The sequence below is a fragment of the Thalassophryne amazonica genome, chromosome 13 (genome assembly GCF_902500255.1).
Source record: "Thalassophryne amazonica chromosome 13, fThaAma1.1, whole genome shotgun sequence".
Lineage (NCBI taxonomy): Eukaryota > Metazoa > Chordata > Actinopteri > Batrachoidiformes > Batrachoididae > Thalassophryne > Thalassophryne amazonica.
This window is the reverse complement of record NC_047115.1, coordinates 68,760,477-68,776,336: the sequence shown is the minus strand read 5'-3', so window position 1 is coordinate 68,776,336 and position 15,860 is coordinate 68,760,477. Positions and strand designations below refer to the sequence as shown.

At 42.6% G+C, this 15,860-nt stretch overlaps 1 protein-coding gene across 1 annotated transcript in view; it reads left to right on the top strand.

Moving 5' to 3' along the window:
* LOC117523175 (tetratricopeptide repeat protein 27-like) overlaps nucleotides 1–15,860 on the top strand; it is a 78,858-nt gene that overhangs the window by 54,988 nt on the left and 8,010 nt on the right. Inside the window, exon 4 of the mRNA XM_034184618.1 lies at nucleotides 4,972–5,112. Coding sequence (XP_034040509.1) covers nucleotides 4,972–5,112 — 141 coding nt within the window. The remainder of the gene's footprint in view (nucleotides 1–4,971; nucleotides 5,113–15,860) is intronic.

Below are 15,860 nucleotides of genomic sequence, written 5' to 3'. Positions count from 1 at the left end.
CAAGAAGAGAAAAGTGTATTTCACACTGTCATTACACCAATAGAGAAGGCCATTTCTTTTAAGGAAGTAATTCCTTTGGGATCAATGATTTATCTGTGCTGTCACAAAAAGGAGGTACGTCCAGCCGAGCACGGTCGCTCGGGGTAACGGGGAGCAAACATGGAAAAGTTGTCATCAGGGGACCAAATATCAGATTGATTAGATTTTTATTTATGCATTTGTTTTGCAGACAAACTTTAGTAATGACCATGGGGATATTGTCTTGTCTTAACATTCAAGAGAATTACAGTTATATGTAAAAGTTTGGGCACCCCTGATAATTTTCACAATTTTCCATTATAAATTGGTTGTCTGAATCAGAAATTTCAGTTAAATATATCATATAGCAGACAAACACACTGATATTTGAGAATTGAAATGAAGTTTCTAGTATTTACAGAAAGTGTGCAATAATTAAACAAAATTGGGTAGGTGCACAAATTTTGCACCTTTGTCATTTTATTGATTTGAATACCTTTAGCACTAATTATTGCAACACAAAATTGTTTGGTAAGCTCATTGACCCTTGACCTCCTTGCACAGGTGAATCCAGTCATGACATAGGGTATTTAAGCTGGCCATTTGCAAATATTTCCCCTTTTTGCATCTCATCTAATGACTGGCAACATGGGAGCCACTAATCAACTCTCAGATGACCCGATTTTTCAACATTGTGGTTTAGGGGAAGGATACAAATAGCTATCTTAGAGATTTCAGCTGTCAGTTTCCACTGTGAGGAACATAGTGAGGAAATGGAAGACCACAGGCACAGTACTAGTTAAGGCCCGTAGTGGCAGGTCAAAAAAAAAAATCTCAGATAAGCTGAAGCGAAGGATGGTGAGAGCAGTCATAGACAACCTACAGACCTGCTCCAAAGACCTACATGATCTCGCTGTAGATAGTGTCTTTGTGCATCGTTCAACTATACAGCGCACTTTGTACAAAGAGATACTGTATGATGCTGTAATGCAGTGGAAGCCTTTTCTGCATGCATGGCACAAACAGAAGTCGCTTGAGGTATGCTAAAGCACATTTGGACGAGCCAGCTTCAATTTGGAATAAGGTGCTGTGGACTGATGAAACTAAAATTGAGTTATTTGGATATAACAAGGGGCGGTATGCATGGCTGAAAAAGAACACACCATTCCAAGAAAAATGCTTGCTATCTACAGTAAAATCTGGAGGTGGTTCCATCATGCTGTGGGGCTGTATGGCCAGTGCAGCTACTGGGAATCTTATTAAAGTTGAGGGTCACATGGATTCCAGTCAATATCAGCAGATTCTTGAGAACAATGTTCATGAATCAGTGACAAAGTTGAAGTTTCTTTCAACAAGACAACGACCCTACACACTGCTCAAAATCTACTAAGGCATTCATGCAGAGGAACAAGTACAACGTTCTGGAATGGCCATCTCAGTCCCTAGACCTGAATATTATTGAAAATCTGTGGTGTAATTTTTAAGGGGACTGTCCATGCTCAGAAACCAACAAACCTGACTGAACTAGAGATGTTTTGTAAAGAATAATGGTCCAAAATACCTTCAACCAGAATCCAGCCTCTCACTGGAAACTATAGGAAGCATTTAGAGGCTGTTATTTCTGCAAAAGGAGGATCTACTAAATATTTATTTTATTTTTTCTGTTGGGGTGCCCAAATTTATGCACCTGCCTAATTTTGTTTAAAGAATTATTGCAGACTTTCTGTAAATCCTACAAACTTAATTTCACTTCTCAAATATTGCTGTGATTGTCTGCTATATGATATTTAACTGAAATTGCTGATCCAAACAACCAATGATTTATAAAGGAAAATCATCAGGGGTGCCCAAACTTTTACATACAACTGTATAACAAGAAAAACTGTGCACGTGGGCATGTATGGTGCCATGGGAAAAAAATATGTGATAGAAGAATAACAATTATTAAACTTCTGTATCACCCTTGTGGAAAAAGTAATTACCACATGAAGTTCATCGGTGTCTGTGCCACTTTTAGCAGTAGAAGCCTTTAACTTTAACAGGCGTTAACGTCACTGTCTTTGGTCCTTTATTGCAGAAATACAACTGACACACTGCAAAACTTGAGCTTTGTTTCTGTTGAGCCAGTCACAAGTAGAGTTTCTATTATTCTTTGGCTCACCATCATCCTGCAATACCTCGTCGTGCTTTAGTTGCAGTTGTACAACTGATATTTGGATGGTATTTTTCAGTATAGAGCTCAAATCTTATGACTGTCAGTTGTGACAGGTCCTGAAGCAGCAAATAATCTTGACCCCGACATGCTGCCACCACCACCATGTGTCACCACAGATTTAATGTTCTTTTTGTGGAATTTTGTTTCTGGAGGTGTAACAGCAGCTGTTTTGCTCACAGTTCCACTTTTGACTCATTCATTTATATGGCAGTTTTCAGAAGCTTGAGGGTCATCAAGGGGTCACGAAATTCAGAGGAGCTTTAATTCCTCCCCCATCTTTCTGGTGGTGGAGTTATGAACGGTGATATACGAGGTCTGTTAGAAAAGTATCCGACCTTTTTATTTTTTTCAAAAACTATATGGATTTGAATCGTGCGCTTGCATCAGCCAAGCTTGAACCTCCGTGCGCATGCGTGAGTTTTTTCACGCCTGTCGGTTGCGTCATTCGCCTGTGGGCAGGCTGTGAGTGAGCACTGGCCCAGCCCCCTCATCGGATTTTCATTGTCAGGGAAATGGCTGAGCGACTGCTGCTTTGCTCCATGAAAATATTTTCAGAAACTGTGTGAGACAGCCAGGTGGAAACCATTCGGAAAATTCAGATGGCTTTCGGTGAAGATTCTATCGGCATTGCACAGATTAAGGAGAATTACAGCCGGATTAAAGACGGCCCACAGCGGCGGAGAGCGCGCCGCACTTTGAGCGGTCATCAACAGGCTGAAACGACCATATCATTTCCAAAGTGACTACTTTTGAAAGTTCTGTGTTGATCCGGGACGTCATGTGACTACCAGAGAAATCGCAGAAAATGTGGACATCAGCACTTTTGCGGCACATTCCACTGTTACAGGAGATTTTGTAATGAAAGATGTGCGGAGGAATTTGCGTGTCGGGATGGAGCCGCGTAATGGGGCACAACAAAAAACACTTCCGTGTTGGAAGTCTCACAGGACATGTTGTAGCATGCCCAGCTGTTACACAATTTCTCGGATACTCACTCGACTGAAAAGCCACCGAAAGCTGTCTGAATCTTCCGAATGGTTTCCAACACGGAGGTGTTTTTTGTTGTGCGCCATGAACGGCTCCGTTCCGACGCGCAAATTCCTCCGCACGTCTTTCATTACAAAATCTCCTGTAACAGTGGAATGTGCCGCAAAAGTGCTGATGTCCACATTTTCTGTGATTTCTCTGGTAGTCACACGACGTCCTGGATCAACACAGCCTTCACTTTGGAAATGATCTGGTCGTTTCAGCCTGTCGATGGCCGCTCGGAGTGCTGCGTGCTCTCTGCCGCTGTGGGCCGTCTTTAATCCAGTTGTAATCCTCCTTAATCTGTGTGACGCCGATAGAATCTTCACCGAAAGCCATCTGAATTTTCCAAATGGTTTCCACCTGGCTGTCTCACACAGTTTCTGAAAAAATTTTCATGGAGCAAAGCGGCAGTCGCTCAGCCATTTCCCTGACAATGAAAATCCGACGGAGGGGTGGACCAGTGTTCACTCAAAGCCTGCCCACAGGCGAATGACGCAACCGACAGGTGTGAAAAAACTCACGCATGCGTACGAAGGTTCAAGCTTGGCTGATGCAAGCGCATATGATTCAAATCCATATAGTTTTTGAAAAAAATAACAAAAATAAAAAGGTCTGAAACTTTTCTAACAGACCTCCTATTAAGGTTGAAAGCCCTCTAGTTTCTTGGATGGATGGATTTATAATCATGGCTCTATTTTATATATATATATATATATATATATATATATATATATATATATATATATATATATATATATATATATATATATATATATATATATAATAAAATCCTGAATTCTTTGAGTTATCCCTGTCCTCTTGGAGGACTTTTAGAAGTTCACTTCTGGAGAGGTTCACTATTTCTTCATTTGAAGATGATTACTCTCACTGTTTGATTCCAGAGTGTTGGAAATATTCTTTTGAGCCTTTACAGACCGATGTCTTTTAATCACCTTCTTCGTCATCTGTTAGGGATTTCATTTGACCTTGATGTACTGTAATGTGTTCAATTCAGTTTACAGTAAAACTCTCCTAAACCATCATTGTATAAACCGGATTTTGGCACTCAAAGGACAAAAGCAAAAGTCCCAGTGTTTTTGTATGGTTTTCCATGTAATAAACACCATATATGCTGGATTTTGTGTAACAGATTTTCGTTCACATCAGACAAAATTTCCTATCCAATCATGATGCATTTCCATTAAAAATCCCTCGCATGTACCGGACAAAGCAAGTCTGGATGTCCCCAGTAACAGAGGTATTAAATGAAATTCAGCACTGACTTGCCGATTTGACGAAAGTGGGTACTGTATTTCCGTGATTAAAAACTGGCTGTTTATTTTTTTCAAACCGTGCTCAGAACCGTCATCAAGATAAGGCAGGCCTTTATTCAAGGCTGGTGATTATTAACAAAATGCTGCTTGCTAATATGTAATATGGTGTTAAGTTTCAAACATATCCTTGGGTGTGGTGAACCAAAGAGCTTGAGATCCTGGCTGCCTGTTGAAATTAAAGTGGCTTGTCTGTTTTTTCAAAAGAGTAATGTCTGAGGAGCATTTGTGACAAACGTGGTTGTATCACCATTTGAAAGATTCCTCTATAAATTTGCTGTTATATGCTGCACTAAGAGGTTTTGCTTGTTTTGTCCCCTACCCTCTCTTGTTCATGGAGCCTACTTACCTATTTATCTATGTCCTTATGATTGTCAGCCAGAAAACCTGGATGAGGCTTTCCAGGCAAGTTTGCTTCTGGACGGAGAGTCAGTCTACAGCCTGGTGGTGAACCCCTTCCTTCTCCTGCTGGCCAGAGTGATTCTGGTCAAATGCTTCAAGAAGATGGACAGTCTCCAGGTCAGACCACGTTGTGAAATCTCTGTTTGTCTCTATCACTCTGTCTGTTGATAGCTCAGTCTATTTGTAATGTATGTCTCAAATGGGGGTGATATTCAGGACACAAAGCCATTTGAGTTTAATGTATTTGAAATGCAAAATGTAGTGAAACTAGGCATTGTTGGGAGAACCATTTGGTTCACTGCGAAACAGGGTTTCGGCGGTTACATTGGCCAACCACTCAGGGAAGCCAAAATAATGGGTATATCTCAGAGGTGCTGGTGTTCGTCATAGTGTGAAAACCAGACAAGCCTGATATTTTTTTTTTCCATTGTTACCAAATCGTTATATTTTAAGCAAATGAAAGCTGTCTTTAAATATAATTGACTGCCTTTTTGAATTATGTGCACAGCTTTCTTGTTCAGATCAGAGGTTATGTTTCCATACAAAGCCCCATGTCGAAAGTTGTAATGACATACTCTTGTGGCCTTTTCTGCTACTCACAGGCATTCTTTGACAGTTTTATATTCAGTAATAGGGTGATTGACAGTGTAGTAATCCAAATCCAGTGTTGTTGTATGTCATCATGAGGCCCAGTGTTTGTTCTATTAGGAGTTATTTTTCTAATCTAGACATCATTAGTTTACTAATGATACCAAATTTCTAGGGTTGTTGGGGGAGGGAAGGTGCACGCGGGACCTTGTTGACCTATGTGGGTTGAGCTGCTTGTTCAACTGCCATTGTGACCCAGACCCAGATAAGCGTCTGAAAATGAATGAATGAAACAGATGTTCTTTCTTTAGGGGTCCGTCTTTGACCCCCTGCTTTTCTCCTTTTATATAGCAACCCTTGGGCACATATTGTGGCCTTTTGGGATTACCTTTCATTGCTGTGATGATGATACTCAGTCAATCTTATTCTCATAAAATCCTTAGAAGGTTGTCTTGCTTCAGTGAAAAGCTGGATGTCTAGCAACTTTCTGAAATGATGGTTCTTGGTCCAGTGAGACATCGGCATCGATTTAACCAGCTAATGCTTAGCCTAGGCTCGTGAGCCATACATCACAGTACTAAGTGAGGAACCTTTCATTTTTGATCCTACGTTGTCCTTTGACCTCCACCTTAGAGATATTAGAAGGTTTGCTTTCTTTCAGCTGTGAAATATAGCAAAGATTCGTCCCATTTTGTCTATGGCTGATGCAGAGACCCTGATTCATGCATTTGTTTCTTCTAGATTGGACTACTACAATGTTCTCTTTTCTGGTTTACCACAGTCCAGCATTAATACTGCTGCCAGACTTTTGACATGAAGCAGAAAGTGTTTATGGACTAGCACCTCCCTACTCAGCTGACCTACTTAAACCCTACGTACCGGCTCGGGCTCTGGGTTCTCGGGGTGCAGGACTACATTATGTCCCTAGGGTGAATAAAAAGTCTGCGGACCATAGAGCTTTTTCCCCTCATGCTCCTGTTCTGTGGAATGATCTCCCTGCATCAATAAAACAGTCAGATTCTGTAGAGACTTTCAAGTACAGACTTAAGATGCACTTGTTTTCCCTTTATGGCTAGCATAGTGGCATAGTATGTTACTATGCTTTCTACCATTTTAAATTAATTTTATTAGTAAACGGAGTGGGCCACGGCCTCAATTTTATCTAAATTCTGTGTCTTTTCGGGAAGCTTAGGGCTTGTGTCCAGCAGTCACCTTATATATTTCTTGTGTTTTTCTTGTTGTTTAATGTTGACAAACTATACTGTATTTGTTGTCTTTCTGCCGCCTAATTCTGTTTTTTCTCTCTGAGGTCTGACTCCATCCAGATATGGGAGTGGGTGTCTTCTTCTGCAGGCCTTCAGTCCTTTGCACCAGCATGGACTCCCAAAATTTCCTGTATATTTGTATTGTCAGTTGCTTGAGGTTTCTTCCTCAAATCATCAGACGGAGTTTTTCCTTACCATTGTCGCCTTTGTGCTTGCTCTCGGGGTTGGTAAGGTTAGCCCTTACTTGTGTGAAGCACCTTGAGGCAATTTAGTTGTGATTGGGTGCTAAAAATTAAATAAATTGAATGAAATTGAAATTGAAAGATATCCAAATATTTGTTGCTCCTGCTGCTGGAAGCTATAATGAAGCAGCAGTTGTATCGATTAACTGCAGTATAATTAAGATAGTTTTCTTTACTGATAGGATAGTATCAGTTTAATATTATCCTAACATGACCTTTAGAGTCGAGCAGTGGCATTGAACTTTGTGTGTGTCTGTGTGTGTGTGTGTGTGTGTGCGCGTGCGCATCTGCATGTCTGTTTTATGCCATATTTATGAAAGCTGAACATTTTGAATACCCTGAACATGTCAGTTTTGCTTGAAGTCATCAGGAGGCAAAATTGACATCAGAACACAAGTCTGCATATAAATCTGCATTTCAGTTGGTTCATTTAACTGAATGCAGGCCATGAGGAAATGACTGATACTGTTACGCAATTTATATTGGGACTAAAAGTCAAACTGACAGTCAATCAAATTTTTCCCCCCCAAAAAATTAAAAGAACACTCTAATCAACGTATAGCATCAACTCAGTTCAGTGTCTGGGATATTGACCCGTTCAGGTAAGTAGCAGAGGGGGTTGTTCATCAGTTTCAGCTGCTTTGGTGCCCTGGAGGGGCAACAAGATGACACCCAAACGAGGACTTGTTTTACAGGTGGAGAACATTTACACTTTTTCCTTCTTCATCCTTTCTGACTGATTTTTCTCATTTTGCATTTTTCTAGGGTCACTGTCACTATTGGTAGCAGCCCACTGGGCCTGTATACTGTGATGACAGATGAAATCCTACACTCTCTTGTAGAATGGTACTTTTTTAAAGCCCAAATTGTTATGGAATGCATTCGAGCCAAATGTGAACTTTTCTTTTATGTCAGACTGATGTTGGGTGGATTGTTCACGTAATTATGTATAGATCAAATAAACCCAAAGTTACTCTGGAAAAACCTGATGTCGGAATATGTCAAATGCTAGTTTGGGCATTAATAATGATCTTGTAGACAAGTGTAACAATTTGTTCTTGTCACAGGGATGTTGGTGTTGATATGCATTTCAAAGTTAATGAGCAACAAGAATTAATTACCAGCACTGGGTTTGCTCTAAGTGTTCGGGAATTAGGACTAGTTTTCAGTCAGTAATTCACCACTGCTACCTCTACTTTTTCCAAACCCCTCCTTTTCCATCCATCCTTCTTGTACCAAGGTCATTCATCTTGCAGTCCATTGTGGCAATTAACTCCTCACACTTCACCCCACAGTAACTATGGTGAAAGAAAAGGAACAGCTGGCAGTCACAAAGCAGGTGTACATATTTATGATAACATGATGAATGCTGGTGTGAATGTTTCTAATACTGTGTGTGTGCTTTAGAGGGCATTATTCAGTGTGACACATAATTACATAATGCTCTGTGTAACCATGTGGCTCAGGATAGGATCATCCTGCATTAGAAAAGAGGCACGACACGTCTGTTCTGACACATGAATAAGCTTTTTGCATGGTTCACAGGAACAGGAGGGTGCAGGGGCTGCAGAGGTTTTGGTGTAAGTGAAATAAAGCCCTGACGTGGCTGCAAGCTATTTGTACCCCCCCCCCCCCCTTCCTGACCCTGAAAGATTAAAGTAGGTGGCTGTTTTTCTTGCAGGGTCAGCATGGAGCCCTATCATGCAACACTGTCTATGCTGTTGACACAGTACAAGCAGAGATGCCCAAATGAGAAGGCAGTGCCATGATTGATCATTAGTACTCATGTCATACTGTCAGGTATATTGGGCAGTGACACTGTAATTTTGCCTCAGGGCAGTTGTAGTCAAAATAATAGCAGTGTGTTTTCAAAAAAGTGAGTAAAGCTCAAAATTCTTTGAATAGCTTTTGTTTCCATACATGCTAATGCATTAGGGACACTACAGACTTTGTGCCAAATCAAAACGTGAAGAACATTTGATCAAATTTATTATTTTACAGAAAGTTAAGAAAAAGTATTAGGCTGTTCAAAAATAGCAGTGCCTGCATTTTTCTTTGTGGAAAAAAAACAGGGGTCAAACAGGTGGCCCTTCTTTAAGGACAAAGGCAGCAAATATTGTACATGCTGGTTGTATGGCATTTTTCTCTGAAAATCTGAGTAAAATGGATCATTCCAGACATTGTTCAGAAGAACAGTGTACTTTGATTAAAAAGTTGATAGGACAGGGAAAAACATATAAAGAAGTGCAGAAAATGATAGGCTGCTCAGCTAAAATGATCTCAGTTGTTTAATGGCAACAAAAACTGGGAAGACATGAAAGAAAATGGAAAACCACCATTAAAATGGATGGAAGAATAGCCATAATGGCAAAGACTCAGCCAATGATCATCTCCAGGGTGATCACAGAAGGTCTAATGTTACCTGTGAGTAATGTACCAATTAGAAGATGCCTATGTGAAGCCAAGCTATGGGCAAGAAGCCCCCACAAAGTTCCATTGTTTAAAAAAAGACAAGCTGAAGAGGTTACAATTTGCCAAACAACATATTGACTGGCCTCAAGAGAAATGGCGAAACATTTTGTGGACTGATGAAACCAAGATTGTTGTTTTTGGGTCTAGAGGCTGCAGACAGTTTACCAGACAATGTCCAAAACTGAATTCAAGCCACAGTACACTGTGAAAACAGTGAAGCATGGTGGAGTCTATTCATCACATACCAGGAATCATGGATCAGTTTGAATACAGAAGAAGTCATGTTGCCTTATGCCAAAGAGGAAATGCCCTTAAAATGGGTGCTTCAGCAATGATCCCAAACACACCAGCAAGTGAGCAGCATCTTGGTTCTAGACCAACAAGATCGTTATGGAGTAGCCAGCCCAATAAGCGAGTTTTGAGTTGAAGCACCGCAGGTGCATTCAAAGGTCAAATCACATAAACATTGCGCATTCCCAGGATCACAAATGCATGAAAAATAAATAAATAAAAAATAAAATCCCAAACACAGTCATCATCTTTATCAAAAGCAGTAAATCACAGTATTAATAGTCAGTTTATCTCTATATTATATTTATAAACTGTTACGGGAACTAACAGATCACCTGTGTTGTCTTCATAAATGTTACACAAAACAAAAGCACAAAAAATTAAATAAATAAATAAACCCTCAAACCCAGTCATCATCTTTATCAAAAGCAGTAAATAGCAGTGTTAATAGTCACAGTAGTCAAAGGCTAGGAGAAGGCAACTCCGAAATCAAATCCAGCTACTGCCTTGTAGCTCATGGCCTTCTAGGTGAAGTCTAAGGGAGTCAACCCCAAAAAAAAATCCGGAGCTGAGCCCCGTCAGGAGGCCTGGTGCCATCATGCATCATCCTGGCAGCTCCTGCAGCTGACCTGGTGCCAGGAGTATCGGACCTTTCCTTTCCACTTGGATCACACCAGCAAAGCCGAGAGGGAAGACCTGCTGACTGGGCTACACAGGACTTCCAATCCATACCCAGGTTTGTGCCCTGGAGAGGACACTCCTGCTTTGTCTGTCATAAGATGAAGACACAACACAGGAAGCAGCTTTCACCAGTTATAAGCTCAACCTTGACTGGCGTACAGTTGTGCGTGAGGGGCTGCTTCCAGTGCTAGGAGGGATCCTAGGAGGCCACTGGACAGCGACTGTCTGCCTTAAGCTGAGCAGCCCTTGGCCAATAAGGTGCTGTCCCACCACGACGTGCCTGCTTCATGGGGTGAGTGAAGCTTAGGAATGTACATTCCAACAAGTCAGTCGTTAAACACATCACCAGACAACTGAACTCACAGAACAAAAAGTTCACTGCTCTGTTTTGCCAGCTGGAATGTAAGGACAATGCAACCCGGCTTTACACAGGACATCACCACTATCTCTGATGTCAGGAAAACTGCCATTATTGACAGAGAGCTGAACCGGCTGAATATCGATATAACTGCACTTCAGGAAACTCGAATTGCAGACAGTGGATCCCTGAAAGAAGAAAACTACACATTCTTCTGGCAAGGTAAACCTGAGGAAGATGTTTGTGAGCATGGGGTGGGATTCGCTGTCAAAAACTCCCTCATGCCTTTGGTTGAGACCCCATTTCAAGGAACAGAGAGACTACTTCTACTACATATGAACACTTCCAAGGGTCTTGCAACCTTCCTCTGCATATATGCACCTACACTCACATCTACATCAGATGATAAAGACATATTTTATGATTCCTTGGAAACTGCCATACAAAGTGTTCCACAGACTGAGTCACTGTTTGTACTGGGGGACTTCAATGCAAGATTGGGGAGCGACTACAACTCTTGGCCAACCTGTATTGGGCACATTGGAACTGGCAAGATGAATGAAAATGGTCAACACTTCCTAGAGTTATGCTGCCACCAGGACCTTTGTGTCACCAACACCTTTCAACAGAAACCACACCACAAAGTGTCCTGGCGACCTGGCGATCTGGCCATTGGCACCAACTAGACCTCATCTTGACTCGCAGGAAAGATCTAAACTATGTAAAGCTCACCAGAACCTTTCACAGTGCAGACTGTGACACTGTGACCATGCCCTCATCTGTGCCAGAGTCAGAATCCACCCCAAGAAGCCCCACAGGTCAAGACCCAAGCTGAACACCTTTAAGACCAAAGACCCAGAGAAAGTTGAAGAGTTCCAGATGGAGCTCAGCTGCATCCAGCAACAACCCAACAGCACCACCTCAGAGGACCTATGACACCATATCAAGACCACCACATACCACACTGTAGTGACAGTGTTTGGGAAGAGAGAAAGGTCCAACACAGACTGGTTTGACAACCACTGGAAGGAAATGGAACCATCAGTGGTATCTAAGAGAAGAGCACTTGCAGTCTACAAAAACTCTCCAACAGCCAAGAACCTAGAGAGGCTGAGAGAGGAAAAAGGGTCACACAACGCAAAGCCATGCAGTGTGCCAACATGCACTGGCTTCAAGTCTGTGAAGACATCCAGAGCGCATCAGACACAGGCGACATCAGAAGAGTGTTTGAAGGCATCAAGAAGGCACTCGGTTGTGTTTCTGCTAAAACAGCGCCGCTGAAATCCAAGTCTGGAGAGGTCATTACAGAACCCAAGAAGAAAATGGAACGCTGGGTAGAACACTACCTCGAAGTGTATGGTAGGACAAACCTAGTCACTGAGAGAGCCCTGAACTCAATTCCACAGCTGCCAATAATGGAGAACCTTGACAGCGAACCAAGTGAGGAGGAACTTCAGAGAGCAATCAGGCAACTAGCTAGCAGCAAAGCAGCCGGCAGCGACGGTATACCACCTGAGATCATCAAGTGCGGATCTCCAGGCCTCTTAGGACCTCTGACAGATCTAAAAACCTGCTGGAGAGAATGCTCAGTACCACAGGAAATGCATGACTCAAATTGCATAAACCTGTATAAGAACAAGGGTGACCATGGCTGCTGTGACCACTATCGCGGAATATCACTTATAGTCACAGTTGGCAAAGCATTTGCCCGTGTGGCACTATCTTGCCTCCAGAAACTAGCTTCAAGGGTCTACCCAGAATCACAGTGTGGTTTCAGGGCAGGTCGCTCAACAGTGGACATGATTTTCTCTCTAAAACAAGTGCAAGAGAAGTGCCGTGAGCAGCACGGACCCCTATACATTGCCTTCATTGATCTCATAAAGGCATTTGACATGGTCAGCAGAGACGGCTTCTTCAAAATCCTGCACAGGATAGGCTGTCCACCAACTCTCCTGAGCACCTTCAGATCCTCTCATGAAAACCAGCAATGTACAATCATCACAGATGGCAACAAGTTTGAGCCCTTCACCATCACAAGTGGAGTCAAACAAGGTGTGTTCTACCTCTGATACTCTTCAGTATATTCTTCTATGTCTTACACTATGCCTTCCACGATCATCCTGAGGGCGTCTATCTGCACACCAGGTCACATGGTAAGCTATTCAACCTTGCTAGATTGAGAGCCAAGACCAAGGTACGCTGTTTGTTGATGATGCAGCACTAGTGACCCACAACAAACAGCTACTTCCACCATGGCAGGGCTCACCAAAAGAGTGTGGACAAACAAAAACTGACCAACACAAAAGTTCGCATCTATGAAACATGCATGGTGAGCACACTCCTGTATGGGAGTGAGTCCTGGACAGTCTATGCCAGTCAGGAACAACGCTTGAACAACTTCCACCTCCGCTGTCTTAGATGCATTCTTGGCATCAAATGGCAGGACAAGATCACCAACAATGAAGTGCTGAGACAGACCAAGCTGAACAGCATCCAGACGCTGCTCATCAAGTGCAGACTGCGATGGCTTGGGCATATGAATATGTCAATGACGGTGTCAAGCTGGCGGCGCAACAAAGGAGACAGAGCAATGAGGAGAGACGGAAGAGGCGAAAGGAGACTCCCATCACCTAGGCACACACCATCGTCTCATGAGATGGAAGGAGCCTACTAATCTGTATACTATATTTACAAACCATTACCTGAGCTAACAGCTCACAGTGGAAGTGATGTAGAATGGGGCCATAAAATATAATCTACGTGGTATAATTACTGACTTTTGAACTGTTTACATACTGTTTTTGTCCACAGTATAACTTATTTTGGCTCTTTAAGCTATCATGTTGCAACAGCAATTTCTTTGAGACCAGCATCTGCAGCATTTATGTCTTGCCATGTGACACCGAAGTGTGACATGGCTCTCTTGACATGTGCACTGATAATTTGAAACTGGTTTATCCAAGAACCTTAGTCCAAAAGAAAACTTGTGGCGTGACATAAAAAAATGCTGTTTCTGCAGCAAAACCAAGAAATGCAGAGGAATTGTGGACTGTTGTCAAACAGTCCAGGGCTGGAATACCTGTTCACAGGTGCCAGAAGTTGGTTGACTCCATGCAACACAGATATGAAGTAGTTTTCAGAAGCAGTGGTTATACAACTAAATATTCAGTCATTTACAGGAAAGCTAAAACTTCAAGCATTTTTCAATTTGTACACTGAATGTTTGAGTTTGTAATGACAAATGCAGACTTTTTTTTTAACCGCCTAATACTCATTTTTCTTCACTTTCTCTAAAGTAATACGAGGTCTGTCAATAAAGTAACGGTCCTTTTTATTTTTTTCAAAAACTATATGGATTTCATTCATCTGTTTTTACGTCAGACATGCTTGAACCCTCATGCGCATACGTGAGTTTTTCATGCCTGTCGGTGACGTCATTCGCCTGTAAGCACGCCTTGGGAAGGAGTGGTCCCGCCCCCTCGTCGGATTTTCATTGTCTGGAAATGGCGCGGAGGCTTCTCGCGTAGGCTTCTCGCGTAAAGACCGATTCGCTTTGGAAGCGAGACAAAGGAACACCTCCGTTTTGGCGTGTCAGAGGACAAGTTTGGACATGCCCAGCTCTCCACAATTTCCCTGATACTTACTGGACTGGTAAGCATTGAAAGCCGAGATAGACATGTCCAAACTTGTCCTCTGACACGCCAAAACGGAGGTGTTCCTTTGTCTCGCTTCCAAAGCGAATCGGTCTTTACGCGCGAAGCCTCCGCGCGGCTTTCCATGACAAAATCTCTTGTTAAAAGTGAAATCTGCCGGAAAATGGCTGATGTCCAGCTCTTGTGATAACCAGAGAAAGAGCACACGATGGTCTCGTATCCACAGAGCCATCCGTTTAGAAATGGTCCGGTGGCTTGTGCCGCGTCGTCGCAGCTCAGAGTGCAGCACGCCGAGCGTCCTTAAAGGGGTCCTTAAAGCTGTAGTAACAGATGTTATTTTCTGTGAAGCCCGTAAAATTTTCACCGAAAGCCAGATACATTTTTCGAATGGTTTCCAGGTGCCAGTCTCTAACAGCTTCTGAAAAAATTCTGATGGAAAAAGTCCTTTTCATTCCGCCATTTCCAGACAATGAAAATCCGACGAGGGGGCGGGACCACTCCTTCCCAAGGCGTGCTCACAGGCGAATGACGTCGCCGACATGCGTGGAAAAACTCACTCATGCGCACAAGGGTTCAAGCATGTCTGACGTAAAAACATATGAATGAAATCCATATAGTTTTTGGAAAAAATAAAAAGGGCCGTTACTTTGACAGACCTCATACATTTGCTAAATTTCTTCATGTTTTTATTTGTAATAGAATGGGCAGTGTTCCCAATGTATTTGTGTGTCTGGAAATAAAAGCTATTATAAAGCCCATTTCACACCTGCGCAAACGTGGAGTTGCGCATTGTGGCGTACCTACTACAGAGTTATGCAGCTCTACGTTGAGTTTAAGCAGCTCTATGCAGCTTAGTGCCAAGTTTTTGCTCCCCAACGCAGCAGTGTGTGCAAAGGGATACGCGAGGCGGACACAAGAAATTAAACATGTTTAATTTTTTCTGCATAGAGCAGTGGACACAGAAAGCACACCGTTTTTAAGCAAGTTGGTCATGGTCTGCCTTTGTCCTTGCCCTTTTAAACCTCTTGTGTGTAGTTTGTCCGTTTTCCCCTCCAGGTGGCGCGCCGCAGAGATGAGGAACACACACACACACACACAATCTTCAACCGCTTAGTCCAATTAAGGGTCGCAGGGAGCAGTCATAGAGTGTGATGCATGGTACACCCAGGACAGGATGCCAGTCTGTCGCAGGGCCACAAACAGACAAACAAACAGTCACACCTAGAGGAAACCCACGCAAACATGGGGAGAACATGCAAACTCCACACAGAAAGGCCACAGGCGGGAATCGAACCCATGACCTTCTCACTGTGAG